At 40.5% G+C, this 20,666-nt stretch overlaps 1 protein-coding gene across 3 annotated transcripts in view; it reads left to right on the forward strand.

The window, feature by feature from the left end:
- Positions 1 to 20,666, forward strand: part of FRMD3 (FERM domain containing 3) — a 268,015-nt gene that overhangs the window by 178,433 nt on the left and 68,916 nt on the right. For all 3 annotated transcript variants that reach the window (XM_025049729.1, XM_025049730.1, XM_006916100.3), the window contains 2 exons: positions 3,139 to 3,262; positions 19,545 to 19,632. In XM_025049729.1, the coding sequence (XP_024905497.1) occupies positions 3,139 to 3,262; positions 19,545 to 19,632 (212 nt within the window). The remainder of the gene's footprint in view (positions 1 to 3,138; positions 3,263 to 19,544; positions 19,633 to 20,666) is intronic.

The raw sequence follows: 20,666 nt of genomic DNA on the forward strand, positions 1-20,666 counted from the left end.
ATTTATTTGTTCATGTGTTCCCCAAACATTTATTGAACAGCTGCTAGGTGGCAGACACTGCAATACAAATTCCCAGAGGATGGGAAGTGTGTATGTGTAGGGGTGGGGGGGAGGGAGAGACAAGTAAATAGGCAGTTGCGATGAAGTGTTAATGGCTAAATAGAGAGACGCACACCTCCCTCCTATGACCTCAGGAGGACCCCTGGCCCAGCAAGGACAGGCAGAGAAGGCTCCTGAAGGAGGTGGCCCTGGAGCTGTAACGTCCTGTATCTCCAGTTCGTTTGGAATCTCTGAACGGGGACGGGGGAGGCGGGGCAGGCTCCCCCTTTCTACTTACCGTCACCCGACCGTGCTCCTCCTTTTCCTCCAGCACATCGGGTTTTCTGACAGTTAAATTCTCTTAGAAATGTGCTAAGACCTGTTTCAACTCACAGGCCATCCAACGTGCTGTGTCATTCGTCACAACTTGACTCTCAACATCATACGTAACCACAAGTAGCTTGCCCAACTCCTCTTGGTATGGAGAACAAAATTTGAAGAGTTAGAGATCCGTAATCATTTATAAACTATCTTTGCTTCAGGTGCGGTCAGAGTTAAAGACAAACTTTAAGGGACAAGAAAAAGGGACCTGTGCTGGGGGAGGTGCTGGCATCTACCTCCTCAGTGGCCCTGTCTGGGCTCCGTGGCATTTCTTCTCAGTTTTCTGGCGTGTTCCAGGCTACTTGTCTTTACAGGAAAACTAGTGAGGTCAGTACAAGTCCACTGACCTCACTAGTTTTCCTATAAAGACAAGTGGCCCCCAAAACAATGCCCTCCCCCCACCAACCACTATGCAAACTGACATTTGCACTGAAGATGACCCAGTTCCGCACCAGTGGTTCATTCCCTATGGAAAATAGAGGCATCGGTTATAGCATCTCCTAAATTTTAGGCCCAGAGCCAGCTTACAGGGGCATATGTATGTGTTTGTGTGTATGGGTGGGTGTGTTATGTGTATTTCTTTTGAAATTTAGTTGAGTTAATCATCATTTTATGGCCCATTCTCACCATTGGTCCCTTTGAGCTCATCTATGGATTGATAGATTGATTTTCCCTTTTTCATTCTCCATTTTCATCCCTAAAGGCAACAGCTGGGTTCACCTAGATCTTTGACTTTGCACACATCCTTATGAAATGATTAATTTTGCGTGTATATACTTTTAAGTTTCATAAATTAAACAGGGGCATAGAACTCGTTTTATTCCTTCCTTTTTATGCTAAAACACTGTTTCGGGGGTCGATTCATGGTGCCGGGTATATATTTATTTTGTTGCTTGTAACTGCTACCGAGTATCCAGAAGGCACATCGCTCATATTTTACTTATTGCCCCCAGGGACAGTGAACACCCAGGTCGTCTCCATATCCCTTTTTGTACCCAGAGTTTTTCTAGAGTATATGCCCAGCTTGTTCTCTAGAAGAACTACATGCATCGAGAGTCCTCCAGAAATGTACAAGTATTTCCCTTTCCTCATGTCTCTGCCAACAAATAGAATCATCTAACTTTCTAAACTTTTTGCCAGTCTTATCGGTGTAAAGTGATGTCTAGTTGTTTTGGTTTGCAGAGCTCTGATGACTGATGAGCTTGAGCGTCTCTTCATATTCTAGCCCTTTGGGTTTCCCTTTCTGTGAACTGGCTGTACATATCCTTTGACCATTTTCTTATTGGTCTTCCTGCTCATTTTCTTATTGATTTATAGGGATTTATTCTTTATTCTAGATATTAGTCCTTGTCAGTTTTAGATTTTGCAAATATATCCTTTCGACTTGTCTATTATTTTGACTGTGATGTCCTTTAATAAACAGAAATATTTAAATTTTGATATGATCAGTTTAGTGAATCCTCTCCCCGCCGATGGTTGATATTTAAAAGTTCTTCCTCAGGTGGAATACCTTTTAGGTTGTTTTAAGAACTCTAATTTGAATTCTATTAAGAAGCTTTAAAGAGCTTTGCTTTCCTCCCAGTTTTGTCCTTTTATAGTCATTAGATGATTCAACAATGAAGGGACAGTAGATACAAATTACAGAGTTGGTTGTGATTTTACAGATGTGCTCAAGGCATATGGATTTTTTTTATCTATTTCAAAGTCATGTTGGGGATCAAATTCTTTTAATACCATTTTACTACCATCTCCGATCTACTCTCCTGGGCCATTTCTGCCTTAGATACTTGCCCCTTCTGGCTCCTTGTCCTTATAAAGCTCATAGAGTCGCTAGACTGTATTCTCACTGTCAGAGTATCATCTTTCTGCTCTAGACTTTGGTCCATGCACATCATAGGTCCATCCTCTCCTAGACCCTCTGGGTGCTCAGAGATGTGCAGGCATTTCTTTTTATACTTAAAGACCCTTTGGAGGTGCCCTGTATTAGCATCCAGCAACAACCTTAATCTGATATGCTCATCTATACTTTGATACACAATTTAATTTGAAGAGCAATCCATTTATTTTTAAGTGCAATCCTCTTAGGTGCCTTCATGTTGTGATTTTTTTCATTGAATGAGCCAAACCTACACAAATCTCAGAGCAGGCAGCTCCAGCCAGGGAACTCCTAGACTCAGAGAAAATTAACTGTGAAAGTACCTTGAGGGAACTCCAGTGGTTTCTAACTTGGGGTGGTGTCCCCGCTCCTATTCTGAGGAGCATTTGGAAATAATTGGGGGAGGGGCACATTTTTGGTCATCACAATGACTGAATATGCCACTAGCTCTTAGTACCTGAAGGGTAGTGTGCTAAATATCCTACCATGCCTTGGAAGGTTTGAAACAATAAGGAATTGTTTAGCCCCAGTAGAGCCCTATTAAGAAGCAAACAGTGCCGATAGTATGACCCATTAAGGAACAATGATTTAAATCGCTTTATTGTATAGGTGATGAAAATAAGACCCAGAGAGACCGGCAAGTGCCCAAGCTCACACAGCTAGATCTGAACTAGAATATAAGTTTCTAGACACTCAGGCTGTGGTCTCCCATGGATATAAATACATTCTATTGGGTGAGCTTATTCCCAGTTCTTCTTTTGGGTGGCAGAACTATTTCACGTTCACCCTGTTCTTCTTGTTTTTAATCTCTCTCTCTCTTTCTCTTTCTTTACTGCTTACAGCTGAGCTCGGTGATTACGATCCTGATGAGCATCCTGAGAATTACATCAGTGAGTTTGAGATTTTCCCCAAGCAATCACAGAAGCTGGAAAGAAAAATAGCAGAAATCCATAAAAATGAACTCAGGTAACAGGGGTAGACATTTGTAAGAATGGGGGAGGTGCCAGCCTATTCTTACTGCGGGGGATGTGGAAACCATGTTTTGAAGTCAGGATATTTGTACTGTATGGGCACACTGTTTCACATGGCAGAGCAGTATTTCTGGGCACTGTCAAAGTCCTCTGTTAATAACAATCTCAAGTGTGGGATCTCCTGGGTGGCTGTTTATGAACCATCAGCAGTAGTTATTAGAGCCATATATTTTCTTGTGGATTTTAACCATCTTTTGAGTTTCTGAAAGGGAAGTCTAGGGTAAGTAATTCTTCCTGTTTTGAAGTTTGCATTGCCTAGGCTGTCACTGGAAGCTTCGCCTCCAAGTAGAATAGATTTCTTCGACAAGGTTTCTTTTGCTGAGCTGTTTTCAGAGTGACAGATTCAGTGCCTGCTCCTCCTTTCCTTGTCTGTGATGCTCCGGAACGATTGCTGACTATAGAGTAGTAGTGTTAGGAGTAGCAAAATTGCATGTAGCTTTCGGTGTCCCAGACACTGTTCTAATTACTCGTGCATATTGACTTATTTAATCTTCACGACAACCTAGGAGATAGATGCCATGGTTATTCCCATTTTACAGATGAAGGAGCTGAGGCACAGAGAGATTAAGCATCCTGCTCAAGAGCACCCAGCTAGCAAGTGGTAGATGCAGGATTTGGATCTAGGCAGCCTGGCTCCAGAGTCTTTGCTCTTAAGCATTGTGTGATCCTTCCACTCTGCATAGGCAACCAGGAATGAAATGAAGCATGCATAGGAATCACCAGCAATTTGAAATTCAGGTAACTTAGGTCTTCTGGTCTGTAACTAGAATTTAGATCTGTGCAAATCACAGAAAAAATTTGTTTTGATAATAGCAAGCATGAGCTGTGCTGTGACAAATGTTGATGAAGAACTGCAAGAGCTGAGATGCTTCTGTCTTCTGCGCCTCTGGTAATTATAAAGAAATTAGTGTTACTGGATTATGACTTCTGGAACAAATTCCTGTCCCCTTGTGAGGGAGTGCCGGAGCTCCCTACTTTATGCAGGCACTCCCCCTCCTGGTGAGTCTGAGAAGAGTACACATGTGGGGATTGAAGGTGGCAGCATATTACAGCTTGGAAAACATGACCTTTGCTCTTCGAGATAAAAATGGTTAGATGTCAAAAAATTATATTAATTGCAGAAAGCAACATACTCTCTCTATGGGTAATTTTAGAGTATTGTCTCCTGATGGAAAGTTTTGCTGAAAGTACGACGCTTTGACTACTCTTTTTACATTTTGGGGACAGCATGCTAGAGGTTAAAGTTCCAATATCCAGTTGAGGGATATGAGGACCAGCAGTGTCTGGGAAGCACAGGAGGAGACCTTTTGGACAAAGAAGTCATATCCACTGTGCATAGTAGGAAATGGGAATTGAAATCTGTGACCAGATTTTGCAGGGCATCAAATGCTTGGAACATATGGTAATAGTAAACATTTACTGAGCACTTACCGGATGCCAAAACACTGTGTTACATGCATCACCCTGTCAGCCCTCCCAAATTCTACAAGGTAGGTGCTACTGTTGTTTCCAGACTGAGGAAGAAAGCATAACCAGGAGTGGCTAAAGGACTTGCTTTGTTAGTAGGGGAGTCAGGACTTGAACCTTGCTCTTATCTGAAACTTAACATCCCTGCTCTAACTATGCCGAGCAGCCGCAAGTCTCACTGATGTTCCACAGCTATCACCATGGCAGTGGCGTCAGAAGGTGGAGACTGCAGGCAAGAGGACCAGTTAGTTAGTTCTGCTGTCCAGACAAGAGATGCCGCAAACCTGAAAAAGAATAGGAGAGAACATTGAAAGAAGTCTCAAGAGACATTGCAACAAGGCAGTGACCCATGCCTTCATGACTAAATGAATGAATCAAAGAAGATTCCAGATTGTTTTTTATAACCAGGAAGCTGTAGAGTGGCTCTTGTGCCAGTACCTGAATTTGTCGATAACCTTGTAAATGGTTATCACACACCTAAGGAATAGAGGGGATCACCAATCAGCTGTGGAAGTAAATGCCGTGGTTAGATCAAAGCTGCCGTTCTGTGCCAGTACGCATTTGTAACACCCAGAAAGGCCCTGTAAAGAAGTCAAACTTGTATGTCTGAAAGATAAAACAGCTAGAAATCATGTGTCATTGCGAGGAGAGATGCAGAGACTACTTTTGTATGTATTTTCGTTCATTCTCCTCAAGTGGTTGTGCATTTCCTCTTACATTGATGCAGCAGAGAGAAATTTTAGGTTTGGATGGGCATTGAGAAGAACAGAATGAGCTGATCATGTGGAGGGGAGGGGCTTTCTAGAACTGGTTGGAAACCTGCTGCAGAGACTGAGGTTACTCTGGAGGCTCAGCGAGCACATCTCACACGGGCTGTGAAAGTGTCGATCTCCTTGTGTGGGAACTGGACCTTTGGTTGGATCACCCTGCTGACCTGACAGTGTCAGGAAAGAGTTGTAAATGGAAGAGATTGTTATGAGGCTGCATCAAGGTGTTGCCATCTTATTCTCCAAGGTTGTCACAGCACCCATGACAGCAAAGGGATGATGTATGATCAGTGATCTGTTGTTATGGAAACTTCCTGAGAGGATTCCAGTTGGTCTTTGTTGGGGTGTCAGGGGCCCCCAAATAGCCTCCTGCTTCCTATCTGGTTTCTGAACCAGCTGAGAAAGAAAACAAAAGAGATGGTCATAGAGGCACTTGAGTAGAAATAATGATGATGGTTTACAGTGGGATAAACATTTTACCTGTGGGATTTTACAACCTTCTCCAGCCTCTTTACTTGATTAGAATCATTCTTCTGTGCTTTCTGAGGAAGGGATAGAAGCTTAAATTCTTGGGAGAAAATCAGGGAGGAAGAAGAACCTCCACCCCTCCTTGGGAGGCTACATACTGCTTGAAGGTAGAACTAAGATGGTTTGATAGACAGGCATGAATACGAGAATTCTTTAGGGGAAAGGAGAGAGGGGAGAGTAAGAGAGGAGGGGAGGAGGAGAGTGGAACTTTGAGGTGCTTAAAAATAGAAGCTCAGTGAGCCCTTTGCACACAGGTCATGAAAATGTCGATCTTGCGTGGGAATTGGACGTAATTGGAAGATCAAGATTTTAGTAAGAGTTCTCATAAACTAAGTGCTTAGACTTCTTTTATTTGTGAGTGAAGATCGAAATTCATGGCTCGGTCAACTTTGCTTTCTTAAATGTGCCACATCTTTCTTTGAACAGGAGGATAGGGTAGGAAGAAGTGACAGTTTTGCAAATACAATAACATCGTTAATTGATTATCGCTATATCTGTCAAGAAAAGTTAGATTTTGCTGAGAAAACAACCCTCAAAGCTCAGTGGCTTAGAACAAGGAAGGCTCATTTCTTATTTTGCTATGTGTCCACCTTAGGTCAGCTGGAGGACTCTGCTCATCATTGTCGTTCAGGGCAGTCTTTTTGGTGAATACCAAAGAGAGCAATTGCTGGAACTCAGGGCAGTCCTAAGCTTGAATTTCCCAGTTGTTGAGCCAAAGGGAAAAGAAAGATCTGGAAGGTCTTCCTTCAGCTTGGAAGTGATACATGTCACTTCTGCTTAATCACCGTTGCCATAACTAGCCACATGGTCCTGCCCAAGAATAAGGACCTACAATTCTATGAGGTTTCCAGAAGGTGCATACTGGAAATAGCTGGAAATAGCACTTAAAAACTTCACAATATTATTCACTTATAGGATTTTTTTTTTTAATAGACTTTATTTTTTAGAGCAGTTTTAGATTCATAGCAAAATTGAGTGGAAAGCACAGAGATTTCTCTTGTACCCTCTGTGTAGCCTCCCCCATTGTCAATGCCCCTTACCAGAGTGATACATTTGTTACAATTGATGAACCTACATTGACGCATCATTATCACCACCCACAGTCCATAGTTTACTTCAGGGTTCACTCTTGGTGGTGTACATTCTATGGTTTTAGATAATGACATGCACCCACCAATATAGCATAATATAGAATGCTTCCACTGCCCTAAAAATCTTCTGTATTCATCTCTCCCTTCCCCTGAACCCCTGGCAACCACTTATCTTTTTATTGTCTCCATAGTTTTGTCTTTTCCAGAATGTCACATAGTTGGGTCCACACGATGTGTAATCTTTTCAAATTGGCTTCTTTCACTTAGTGATATGCCTTTAAGTTTCCTCCATGTCTCTTCATTTATAGCTCATTTTATGGCTGAATAATCTATTGTTTGGACGTACCACAGTTGATTTATCCATTCATCTCTCGAAGGACATCTTGGTTGCTTCCAAGTTTTGGCAATGATGAATGAAGCTGCTGTCAACATCCATGTGCAAGCTTTTGTGTGGACATAAATTTTCAACTCTTTTTGGTGAATACCAAAGAGAGCAATTGCTGGATTTCATCTTGTGAGAAACTACTGAACTGTCTTCTAAAGTGGATGTTCCATTTTGCATTCTTACTAGCAATGAATGAGAGTTCCCATAGCTTCACATCTTTGTCATCATTTGGTGTTTTTAGTGTTCTGCATTTTGGCCATTCTAAAAGGTGTCTAGCTAATAGTTTAGAAAGATTTTATAGAGGCATATTTGGGCCTCTTAATATCCTGTGAATTAGAGGACGTGGAGATGTATGATTCACATTATTGGATAGATGTCAGTGCTAAAACCCGCTGAGGGTGAATGCTTCTAGATCAGGAGTAGTTAACAAGTATTTTTTTTTTTTTAATTTGTTTTTTGTTTTTGTGTGTGTGTGTGTGGCGGGGGCGGGAGGAGCTTTCTGGGCTGTATGATCTCTATTCCAGCTACTCAGTTCTGTTTTTGTAGAGCAAAAGAAGACACAGACAACACATAAATGAGTGAGGCATTATTCAATGAAACTTTGTTGACAGAACAGATGGTGAGCCAGATTTTACCCATGAGTTCTAGCTTGCTGACTTCTGCCCTAAAGATGTGGTGGAACAGGTCTAGAATCAGTTTCTGCTTCATTATTCTACCTCTATAAATAATTTTAAAACAACAAGAGCCATATTTGTTTTTAAAACTATGCGTAACAAAGAATCTCACGTAACTTACAGATTTCATTCGAGTTTGGTATGCAGAGATGAGGTCCTAGCACTAGGACTGCTTTAGAAATAGGTCATTCTTCCTTCTAGAGCCCTCTGGTGGCTGGAGGAAGCCATTGCCACAATCCCTGGGGACATGACAGTTCTGTTATTTTTGACACTTCTTGGTTTCTGGTTTCCACAGCTTTGATCATGGCCATTTGGGTTAAGATGGAGTACCCATTTCATTAGTCCTGAAGGTGTTCAGAGGAGTTGAAGATCAAAAATAATATTGATTTCACCATCAGAAACCCTGATAGGTTTTCCTGAAGGTTTTCCAAGAGTTTCTGCTTACCTAGTCCTCTCATCACCAGTTCCTCAATTTCTTATTAGAGGCAAAGATATTTGAATTAGCTTCGGTCACAGATCATCATCTTTTAAATATTTGAAAAGCTCAATTGGCGGTAAAGTGGTTTCGATGAAGTACAGTAGTCCCCCCCTTATCTGTGGTTTTGCTTTCCGCAGTTACCTGCGGTCAACTGTGGTCCAGAAATAAATTCCAGAAATACCAGAAATAAAAATTCATAATTTCTAAGTTGCGAGCTTTTCCAAGTAGCATGATGAAATCTTGCACCATCCTGCTCCATCCCCTGGGATGCGAATCATCCCTTTATCCAGTGTATCATCTTACATCATCTCAAGAAGAAGGGTGAGTACAGTACAACAAGATATTTTGAGAAACCAGATTCACATAATTTTTATTACAGTATGTTATAATTATTCTATTTTATTATTAGTTACTGTTAATCTCTTACAGTGCATAATTTATAAATTAAACTTATCATAGGTATGTATGTATGGATAGGAAAAACAGCATGTATGGGGTTTGGTACTGTGCAGGGTTTCAGGCATCCATTGGGGGTTTTGGAATGAATCTGCCGCAGATAAGAGGGGACTGCTGTATATTTCTTGCTCTTAAAGAGAAGAAAAATCATCCAATTAGCCACCACTATAATGATCTAATACAGTGAGTTTTCTGCTAGAAGCAATAATGACACCGAGTGTACTTTAAACAGTCATTATCTCTTTTTATTTCTCAAAACTCGCATTCTCTGTAAATCATATGCTGTGGCTTCCGGGCAAGGATTTATAGTTTCAAAAATGTCTAGCTTTCCAGAAGCAAGTGCCCTGCTATGATAAATACCCTCTACCTATGCTTCTGATGGATAGCTCACAAGGGCCTCTTTAGGAAATGTTTTTGTGCAGTTTTGAGAAGAGCATTCGTTGTGTAAAAGGAAGAGGGAAAATGTCAGATTAGTTTATAGCTCTAATTTTTCTTAAACTGTGCTATCCCTCTGTCATCTCTAGTCTCCCTTCCCATATCCTTTCCTCTCCCTATAAGTCTCTCATTCCAAAACTCTAGAATCTCTCTCCCTGGGAGGTTATACAACCCATTTCCATCCTGTCATTACTTGGTAGAATGCCCTTATTAAGAAGGAGAAGAGAATAATTTGGCATCAAACGCTCCTCCTGTAAAAACTAAATCCTTGCATTATGTGGCCTAGAGTCAGGGACATTTCTAGGGAGGGTCGGGCCAGGGGCAAATGATGTGTACCCTTATTTTTTATACACATGAAATTTGGCTAAAGTGGCTTGAAGGGAGAAAGTGATGTCACTGAAAGTACAACATGGTTATGAAGAAAGAGAGAGGGGGAAGTATCAAAAGCTGGAATCAGCCATTTCTAAATACATCTTTAATCATCCCTTAAATGTGATTCTAAATTATGCATAGACTTTTTGAACTTTTGATGAGACTAAAACAGTGTATTTATCTACTCATCCATCTGCACACCCATCCATGATTCATCGAGACATCCATGCATCTTTCTGTCCATCTATCCACCCATCCCTCTACATACCCATCCAAGATTCATCCTTACACCCATGCATCTGTTCATCTGTCCATTCATCCATACTCTCATCCATGATTCATCTATATATCCATTTATCCATTTCTCCTTTCGTGCAACAAATATGTATTGAAGGGTAACTGTATGTTAGGAATTGCAGATGTTTTGGACGCTCTGGCCCAATGATCTTCAACTGCTTCACCACCAAGCTGGGATTCCCTTCATCATCTGTACTCCCCCATGACCTCATAATTTGAAAGGTTTTATCTAAAAAATAGTGTGAAGTAACAATTAATCTGTTTCCTAATTTTATTAGTCAAACATAGCTACAACTACCATCCAGAGCCTTTGAATATCAAGAGGTAACTAGACAAAAACAAACTTCTTAACACCCAAATATTAAACTTAAGGGACTTGTGGAGTTTGAAGCAGGGATTATAAAATGATAGTACTTGAACTACACTCTGACCCAGATGTATGTTCTTTGAGCCAGACAATAGTTTTCAAAAATGGAACCACTTGCCTTAAGTTACAGTTTTACTTACAATTGGAAGATTTGGCAAAACTAGGCCCTGACCTCTACATGGTGGCACTCAGCTAGAGCTAAGCAGCAGTGCCCTTCAAAAGAATTGTTTGCTTCTCGAATCACCATTGTCCCTGCTCAACCAATTCACCTCTGCCTCCACTGGTATTGAGTTTGCAACCACCTTTTTTTTACCAATAAGGGAGGAGAGTTCTGAGAGATTAACTTTCCAAGGCTACATGATTATGAAGTAATAGAACTTGAGCTGAAACCCGAGTTTCCTTGTACAGTGCTCTGATATCTTTCTAAGTTGCTGCTTTCCTATGAGTTTTGTCCTTGCCTGGCCCCAGGGCATCACCACCTGCCTCATAGCTTGGCAGTTATCCAGATTCGTGGTGCTCTAATACTCTGCATAGAGATGGTCCCTAATGGTCCCCAAGGAGTTTGCAAGAGATAATGTTCCTCTCTAAGTAAAGAATTAGAAATGACAGACTGGGGACTCTTACTTCCATTAGGATGTAGAAAAGCATGAGACATTGATTTCCCCCCAACGCTGAGATAATGTTAACAAGCTGTATAAATTACAAAATTATATTTCTGAAACCTATCTGAGAGCTGAGGATATAAAGAAACCTAAACGTACTAAAATCCAGACTGGCCTTCCTAGAAAAGTGGTGACCTGCAATTGCTCACTTTTGGAGATGTGGTGGGAGGAGGAGGAATATTCCATAGGTGGGGTACAAGGGGAGCTAGCCAAATCTTTAACAAGCTTTTTAGTGGCCATGAGTGGGCTGACTTGACTGATTGGGACCTCAAATACTCCAGCTACAGAGTGAGTTGCACTTTCCCACCACCATTTGGCCTCAAGCCTTGACTGAGTGAAGAAGGGCAGGATGCCAAAGTTGGACAGGGCGGGAGAGCTAAGTGAAATTGCTCTGAGGCACTCCAGACCTTCGGCCAGGGCTGGGCAGCTCTTGCCAAAGGCGGGGAAGGGACTGCAGAAAAGAAAGAGATCTTCTGAAGTGCAGAGAGCCAGAGGTGGGGCTGAAGAGCAAAGGAGATGCCCTGCAGCTCAAAAAGTCAACAGGTGGGAAAGCTTAGAGGGCCCTCCAGAGTCTCCTGGCTGCTAAGATCCTAAGCCCTGCCGAAGGGCAAGTTGAGAGAGCACTCACACGTTTGCAGCCAGTGGTGAGCAGAATCTAACTAAAGTTGCAACCAAATTGCAGCAAGAACTACCCTCAAGTTGAGAATGTGACTTTGCAGGAGAAGACCATTATATTGGTCTTCCACCCATGAGTTTAATTCTGGAGCTCATAGACGCAGAAGGATCATGGGGAGCCAGACTCACCCCTTTCCTGGCCATCTGTGCTCCAAGCAGTCCAGGTCATTGCTGGTGAGATCCACACCTCATTCTACAATTAATGTCCACTAATAATTTGTATTCATTCTTGGGATGTTGTACCTTTTTGTTCTAAATGTAATGGTATGCTAGAGGCAGATGAATAAGAGAGTGCTACTCTTCAACAAAATGTATTCGAGATGGGCAGAAAGGAGATACATAGCTAAATACATAATTACTTGACTTCACCTAATTTGTTACAAAAGCATATCTTTAGAGAATTGCTAGCTCTTAAAAAAGAATCCGACTAATCACTATTGTTGTTTTTTTTTTTAACATCAGAATGTCTCATTAGAGACACTATTAACCGTAGCAGAACAGTTCCTGATACAAGATTTAAAGGCTAGAAAATCATTATTTTCCATTACCCAACAGTTTTTGCCAGAAACAAGTGTCCAGTGGGAGACTCAAGGGAATGGGGAAAAAAAAAAAAAAAGCATTTCTATTTGATTGATCTTAGTGTCTTCCTGAAAACTGATCATAAAAACAGTTTCTCCTTCAGTGAGTGAGTGGGATGCGGGAGTTCCTAGTGCTGTTGGGGCTCTACCTTTTCATCATTGGTTTTGAACCCTTTTCCTTCTCTGAGCATTTGCGATTAGCCTCTCTCTGTGTATGACTTTTTAGATTAAGTTTTAAATGCCTCACCATTGGAGATCTGCAGTCAAACGCAAAGCAAACAATTCCAATTTGGGCACTTTTATTTTGAAGAGGGGCCTTCAATTTGATGTAAATATCTTGATGTGCTTCTTGACATTTCTCTCAGTGTCACTTTTCTCATGTCAGCCACATATAGGACTAGTGCAAGGGAACAAATGCTACTCTGAAGAGAGAATATACTATGCCAGGCTCTAGTCTAATGGCCGTATATCTGTTACCTGCTTACTCCTTACACTAAATCTTGGAGGTATGTACTGTTTTTATTTTTATTTTATGGAATCTAAGAGACAGCTTCACTTGTTCTCTATGCCTCTGTTCAGTTCCTAGATCAGGGTTCAGTAAACTATTTCTGTACGAGGCTATTTAGCAAACGGTTTAGGTTTGCAGGGATTACAGTCTCGCCGCTACTCAGTTTTGCCATTGCAGCATGACAGCATCGGCAGACGGTATGCATACAAATGGGTGTGGCTGTGTGCCAATAAAACTTTGTTGACATTGAAATTTGAATGTCCTATAATTTTCATGGGCTATGAAATATTATTCTTCATTTGTTTCAAACCACTGAAAAATGGAAAAAAAACCCACCTATTTTTAGCTTGATGACTGTACAAAACCCGGTGGTGGTCAGGATTTAGCCTGCAGGCTTTAGTTAGGGGGTCTCTAACTTAGATTAAATCTGAGACCTCAGGGCTGTCTCATCAGGTCTCAGTATTAGTCACCTAGAATGGGTTGCCTTGTCATTGATGAGATGCAATGTTTAGAATGTGAGAGAGGCTTTTTATAAGAACTGGTATCGAAGTGCTCTGCCATGGCATCCAGGAGAGCAGGCAGATGGCTCCTGGCCCATATCCTGTTAGTAAGGGTCGGCGATGCAGGCACCGAGAAGCCCTTTGGAACAAGGCAGACCTGGATTTGCACCTTGTTCCTCCACTTACCAGCAGAGGAACCGTGAGCAAGTTACTTTCCCTCTTTGAGTGTCAGAATCCTCATCTATCAAATGAGGATAAGAACTCCTCCTTTATGAATATTAAATGAAAAAAGTTTTATTGCTTGGCAATATAAACAATTGTATATCGCTTGGAATAGTAAGGTTCAGTAAAAGACAGCTCTGTATGTATATTTATTATATTCCTGGTCAATTTTGTTCAGTGATGCTTTTAGATTGCATAACATTTCATTCAATAATTTTTTTATTAAAGGCAGGAATTATTTTAATCGTTGCAAAATATATAATGCATAAAAGACTATATAAAAGAACATAATATATGTCTAATTTAAAGAATAGTTGAAAAAATACCTATCCAATTCTGCTTATGAATTGGAATATCACCAGATGCTCTGAAGTGTCCTCTCCCAGATCACCTCCTTCCCTTCTCAACACTATTATGAATTTTGGGTTATTCATTTTCTTCTTTTGCTTTTATAATTGTGCTTCCCGTGTCTCACTAAATAATGCATTGCTTTGTTTTTGCCTAATTTTAACATTCATATAAATGAAATCACACTCTATTCTTGTATCTCACTTTCCCCCCATCAACCTTATGCTTTTGTGGTTCTTCCACATTGATGCATATAGCCATATGTTCTCATTTTTTGCTTCTGTATAATTAATTTTCTATTTTATGAACATGTCACATTTTATGTATCCATTTCTCCTGTTGATAGACATTTAGGTTGTTTCTAGGTTTTTGTGATTATGGTTTCTTCAATAATTCTCATGGGGGTGCATGTACAGGAGTCCCTAGTCCATATGCAAAGCTTGGTGTGGAATTTGCTGGGTCCCCGAGTTTTCACAACTTCAGTTTTTCTAGGATATTGTAGCTTGTTTGCTCCTGCTTATATTCACACTGACAGTATGTGAGGTTCCCAGTTCTTCACATCCTTTTTTTTCTTTCTTTTCCTTTTTAAATAAACTCTTAAAAGCCGAAGTATAACACAGATTCAGAAAAGTGCATAAAGCGTAAGTGTAAAGCTCAATGAATTGTTATAAAGCAAGCACGTATGTAACTGCCACCCAGGCCCAAGAGAGTTGGAAACCTCAGAAGTCCCTATTCCCCTTCCCAATATTTGCCTTGTCTCTCTTCCCCAAAGGGGAAGTCACATCTCTGACTTTTAACACTTTAGTTTCTTCTCATTTTTGAAAGCTGCGTAAATGGAATCCATTCAGCATGTAGTCACTTGTATCTAGCCTCTTTTGTTCAGTTTAATTTTTGCAGTAGTCACCCATATTGTTGTGGTAGATTTAATTCATTTATTTTCATAGCTGTATAGTTTTCCATTTTAAATCTATTCTGCTGTTGATAGACATTTGAAGTTGTTTCCTATTTTTTGCTATTACAAATGGCACTATTATGAAAATTCTATATATTTCTTGGTGCAACATAGACCAGTTTCTGTTGCATCTGTAACTATGAATGGAATTGCTGTATTACAAGGTAAACATGCTCAACTTTAGTAGATAATGCCAGAGTTCCAAAATTCTGTTCAGTTTAATTTTTTGATAGGTCTACAAAATTGCTCTTCCACCAACAGTATGTGAGAGTTGCTTTTGCAGCACATCTTCTTGAGGACTTAGTATTGTATTTTAAATTTTAGCTGTCAGATGGATATGTGTATGATTTCTCACAGTTTTAATTTGTATTTTCCTTATCGGAAAGAGGTTATGCACACTGTCATGTGATGGTTGACTATTTGAATATCTTATTCGAGCCTGTTTAAGTCTTCTGCCAATTTTTCTTCTGAGTTGTCTTTTTCTTCTTCTTTTTTAAATATTGTTTATTGATTTATGGGATTTAAAAAAATTATACATAGGAGTTCTTTTTATCATTGTACATGTTGCCGAAATCTTTTCCCATACTGGGGCTTGCCTTTTCACACCCTGGATAGTATCTCCCGATGAACAGAGGTCTTTAAGCTTAGTGGCATGTCCCCTGGAGCTGTGTGGCACTGCACCTGCTGCCATCCGGGGTTGAGTGTTTGCGATTAGAGATCAGATGCCCATCCGATTTACAAAGGACAGGAAAATTCAGAAAGAGACCACTTGGGCAAGCAAAATATACTGTTTCCAACATGAACTTTCGAGTTATAACTTTTAGTCATTAACTTGTTCCCCAGACTGACTGGAAAAGAAGGGTGTGCTTTAAAACCAAACTTGAATTGAAGAATAAGCAATGTGTGGCTTATATAGAGGTGCTGACAGGTTGACCACTAAGGAGAATGGCCAGCTCTCTAGAGCAGAGGACTTCCTGTTAGTGTGGGCAAAGTGAGGGCTTTTCGTGCCATGTGGGAGGATTATCTTGGAGCAGCTAATGTCCAGTGGCTGAGGGAGGCTCTGTGCTGCTTAGGCTCTTGTCCTGGTTCATGTAGGCCCCATTAGGCTGAAGTTTTGCACTGAGGGCCACCAGAGAGGGGGCTCTGTTTAGTAACATGCTGGATAGCTCAGCTTTGTGCTTTGTCCCTAGTCAGCAGTTGGGGGGAGGGGAGCGAGATGAGTGTACAAGTGAGTGAGAGAGAAGGAGAGATTGTGTGAGTTTCGGGGAAGGGGGCGAGAAAGACCCAATATTTAGATTCAATAATTATCTTGTGAAAGGTAAGATATTACTTTAAGAATTTATAGGAGAGCTATGGAGAAATACCTGTATAAACTGAGACAACTTTAAAAAAAATCCTTTTTCTGTCCCCATTAATATAGTTGGTGACTTTGTAGAATCTATTGTTACTTTATCAAGAAGAAAAATAATTATTATGACTGTGACTTGAAAAAAAAAATCAAAGAAATGGTCAAAGAAAAATAGGAGTTGTTGGCTTGAAAGGACCCATACAGTGCTGATCAGGGCGACTAAGTGAAGATGCTCCCTTCACATACCAGTGACATTTCAGAACACTGACTAAAGAGGAAATCCTGGAAGGCTTTAGAAACACTTTATTTTTCTAAAGCAGGAGTTTGAGTTAATTCCTCAAGAACATATTCTGTAAAGGATGGATTTAAAAATTATTTCTTATATTAAAAGAAAAGGGTAGCATATGTGGCTACTTTCTCTTTCTTCTCCAAGTTCTTATGGATAATAGAAAAAGTATTAGAAAGTAGATACAAGAAGGAATGTCATCTTTGGATGGATCAAAGGTCCTGAAGTATCTCTGGAAGACAGAAAACAGAGGAACTCCAGGGCAAGCACATATATAGGACGGGAGTGGTTTTGGGTGCTTCAGGCTGCACATACACAGGTTGACCATCGTGTTGACTGGGCAACCACATTTGGGCAGCTTTGACCCTGACGGGAGAACTAGAACCTTCAGCCTGAAATCAGGTTACTGACACACACTCTTCTCACGTGGCATGTCCCATCCTTCCCTACAATCTCTGGAGGCCACTGCATTAAATCAGTAACATCAAATACAAAGATGAGTGTCTGACCAAGAATCACCAAATGCTTAAGGAAACATCAATTCATTGAATTAGAAACACTGACTCAGCAAACCAGAAGATCATCACCAAGAAAGCAGCATTAATAGAGCAAACAGGATTGGACTTTAAAAGAAGTAATATGGACATCCTCAGAGAAATAAGAATGTATCCTATAAAATAGGAAGAGGCAGCTATTTTAAGAGCCAAATACAGGAACACCTCAGAAATATTGTGGATTGGGCTCCAGACCACCTTCATACAGTGCTTATTGTCATAAAGCGAGTCATGTGAATTTTTTGGTTTCCCAGTGCATATTAAAGCTATGTTTACCCTGTACTCTAGTCTATTAAGTGTGCAATAGTATTATGTCTAAAAAATATACATACCTTAGTGGAAAATGCTTTATTGCTAAAAAATGCTTACCATCATCTGAGCCATCAGTGAATCATAAAATTTTTGCTGGTGGAAGTTTGGTGACTGTTGACTGATCAGCATGCTGTTTGCTGAAGGTTAGGGCAGCTGTGGTGATTTCTTAAGATAACAGTGAAGTTTGCTGCATCGATTGCCTCTTTTGCTTGAACACTTAGAGGCCATTGTAGGGTTATGAATTGGTCTAATTTCAATATTGTTGTATCTTGGGAATCAAGAGGCCTGAAGAGAGGGAGAGAGATGGAGGTATAGCCAGTTGGTGGAGCGGTCAGGACACACACATTTATTAAGGTTGCTTTCTTATTTGAGTGCAGTTTGTGGTGCCCCAAACAATTATAATAGAACTTCAGAGGTCACTGATCACAGTTCACTATAAAAAATATAATAATGAAAATGTTTAAAATACAGTGAGATTAAGTTAACAATATGTGACAGAGACACAAAGTGAGCAAATGCTTGTGGAAAAAAATGGCCCCAAAAGACTTGGCTTGACGCAGGGTTGCGGAAACCCTCAATTTGTAAAAAAAAAAAAAAAATGTGGTAGATGTGAAAAGCAGTAAAGCAAAGCACAATAAATCGAGGTGTGCCGCCTGTACATATTACATTGAAAATGATATATTTAATCGATGTTATAAAAACTCATAAATGGGATGAAAAGTAGGATGCACATAGCTGAAGAATAGATTAACAGGCTGGAAGTTTGAATTAAGTAATTCAGAATGTAGTACAAAAAGACAGGGATTTAAAGATTGGAACAGAGGTTAAAAGACATGGCAGATAGACCTAGGAGTCTCAAAATCCATTTACTAGGACAGAAGAGAGAGAATGGTTGGGAGTAAAGAAGGAGGTTGGAAAGGGAAGAAAAGATCAAAGAAACAGCCAATTAAAAGTGTCCCCACAGTGCTAATCACGATGAATGAATGAAGATACTCCTTAGACACATCAGAGTGAAATTTCAGTACACTCAGGGTAAAGAGATCTCAAAGGCTTTAAGGAGAAGGTAGATGGGATTCTTTTTGGTTCAGAGGCATGATGATGACTCAACTGTCTTGAGTGGGTAGTGGAGGAACTCTATCTTTGGGGAGAAGCTTAGGTGGAAATAGATTTAATATTGCAATATAGGTTTACCCTTTGAAAATAACTGTTGTTTTCCTTAGCAAACTCTTCGTGGTTGTTAGGGTTATATACTTGTCCTCGGGGAGTGGTTCAGATCCTCTAAGTTACAAGCAGGATGTTAATGTTAGTCAAAGTTGAGTCTTTGATGTGCTGCACAGTCCTGGTTTGGAAGTTAGCCCCGAAAGAACTTCTCACAGCTGTCTATATTTGTAGCCTCTTTTCCCACCCCTGAGGCCAGGACCTTGTTCACCATCCTGGAGGACAGTGCTAGGACTAGGGGCTGAGATTTCCTTTCAAAATCCAGGGCTTTCCAATGGCATGCTTTACAGTTCTTCCTACCCAGATGGCTCTATTTAGACTTGTTGATGGGGTAACAGGATTGCCCACTTTCTACCCTGAGCAAGAAGGAATGTCATGTATCCTATATAATCTTTTAAATTAAGTTGGAAAGGACAGATGCCAAGTTTTATTTCATATTAAGATTGCCTTTTCAAAGGCCTACTTATTGGTAACTTGACAACCTTGATTAACTGTACGGGTCACGGGAATCCTCAGAGTATTTGTGGGTTTATTATGGAACAGTTAGCCAGGGAACAGGAGCTTACATTCCTTGGCAAAGGGCACCTTGTGATGAAGAATAACAATCAGTCTTACTGATTACTGTTTGTGTAGGGATTCTCTATTTAGTTGAGTAGATTGCATTTTATTGAAGGAAGGGATTCTGTGTTTCTGTTATTTTCCATATTAACCCTCTACTTTTTCTTGTGTGATTTTAGAGGCCAGAGTCCACCAGTTGCTGAATTTAATTTACTCCTGAAAGCTCACACTTTGGAAACCTATGGAGTGGATCCACACCCATGCAAGGTAACTGCCTCTCACAGAAGGTCGACATTTAACGACTATTTTGCCTAAAAAAGAGTTAATTGGTCTGTATTACTGGCAGACCCCTCCTAGGACATTTCCACAGCCTGACCCACCAACCCTAATTGGAAGGGACAACAGTGGGCTGCAGTCAGGTGTTTCGGTAGTTGGTTTTCTCCATTGGACTCTACCAATTGCTTGCTAATTGCTGTGTAGTAGCCACATATTCCTAAATTAACATACATGGATTCATTCATCAAGTGGATGGTTTTACCCCTGAGAAAATACTATTTATTTTCCAGGTCATTTCCAGCAAGAATGCAGTCTTAAAAAACAGAAAAGTGGAAGAAAGATTTAAAATTATATTTTGACATTAGGGGCATTTGTTTTTCTTTATCTTTTATTCATATTATTTGATAGTATTTCTCTCAAGGATGAAACCCAGACCGTGTGTTTTAGAATCACCTTGGCCCCACCCCCAGAGCTACTGATTTAGAATCAATGGTGTGTGCAGCTGGCGAATCAGCCTTTTAAACAAGTTCCCAAGGTGATGCTCACGTTTTCTGGAAATGGTTTATGAAAAGTTTTCTCTTTTCCATACCTTTAACGAACTACATATTAACCAGATGCTAACCCAAATTCTGAACTAAGTGTTTATATCAGCCAGGCTCTGAAAGGCAAGTTTTTGAGTCATACTGGAACATTACTTTCTCCACATGGCACCGGACAGTAGTATTTGGTCAAGTACCAGTCCTAGAGCTCTCAGCTCAGGCTCCTCATTGCAGGCATGTGGGGAACTTCTTAAACTCCTGCTCAGTTCCTACAGGATCTGTTAGGGTGCAGATCAGGCTCTCCAGAAGATTCCAACATGCAGCCAAGGCCAAGAGCTGGTGATAATTGTCCACCCTGGCCTGGGCATCTTGTGGGCTGCGCACACAATTATTTTAGAATATTTGCCAGATACCTCTTCCTAGTTATGGTACAAATCAGATTATTCCATTTAGTGAATTAGATTTTATCCACAAATGTGAGCCTCT

This window comes from Pteropus alecto, unplaced genomic scaffold (assembly GCF_000325575.1).
Source record: "Pteropus alecto unplaced genomic scaffold, ASM32557v1 scaffold206, whole genome shotgun sequence".
Taxonomy (NCBI): Eukaryota; Metazoa; Chordata; class Mammalia; order Chiroptera; family Pteropodidae; genus Pteropus; species Pteropus alecto.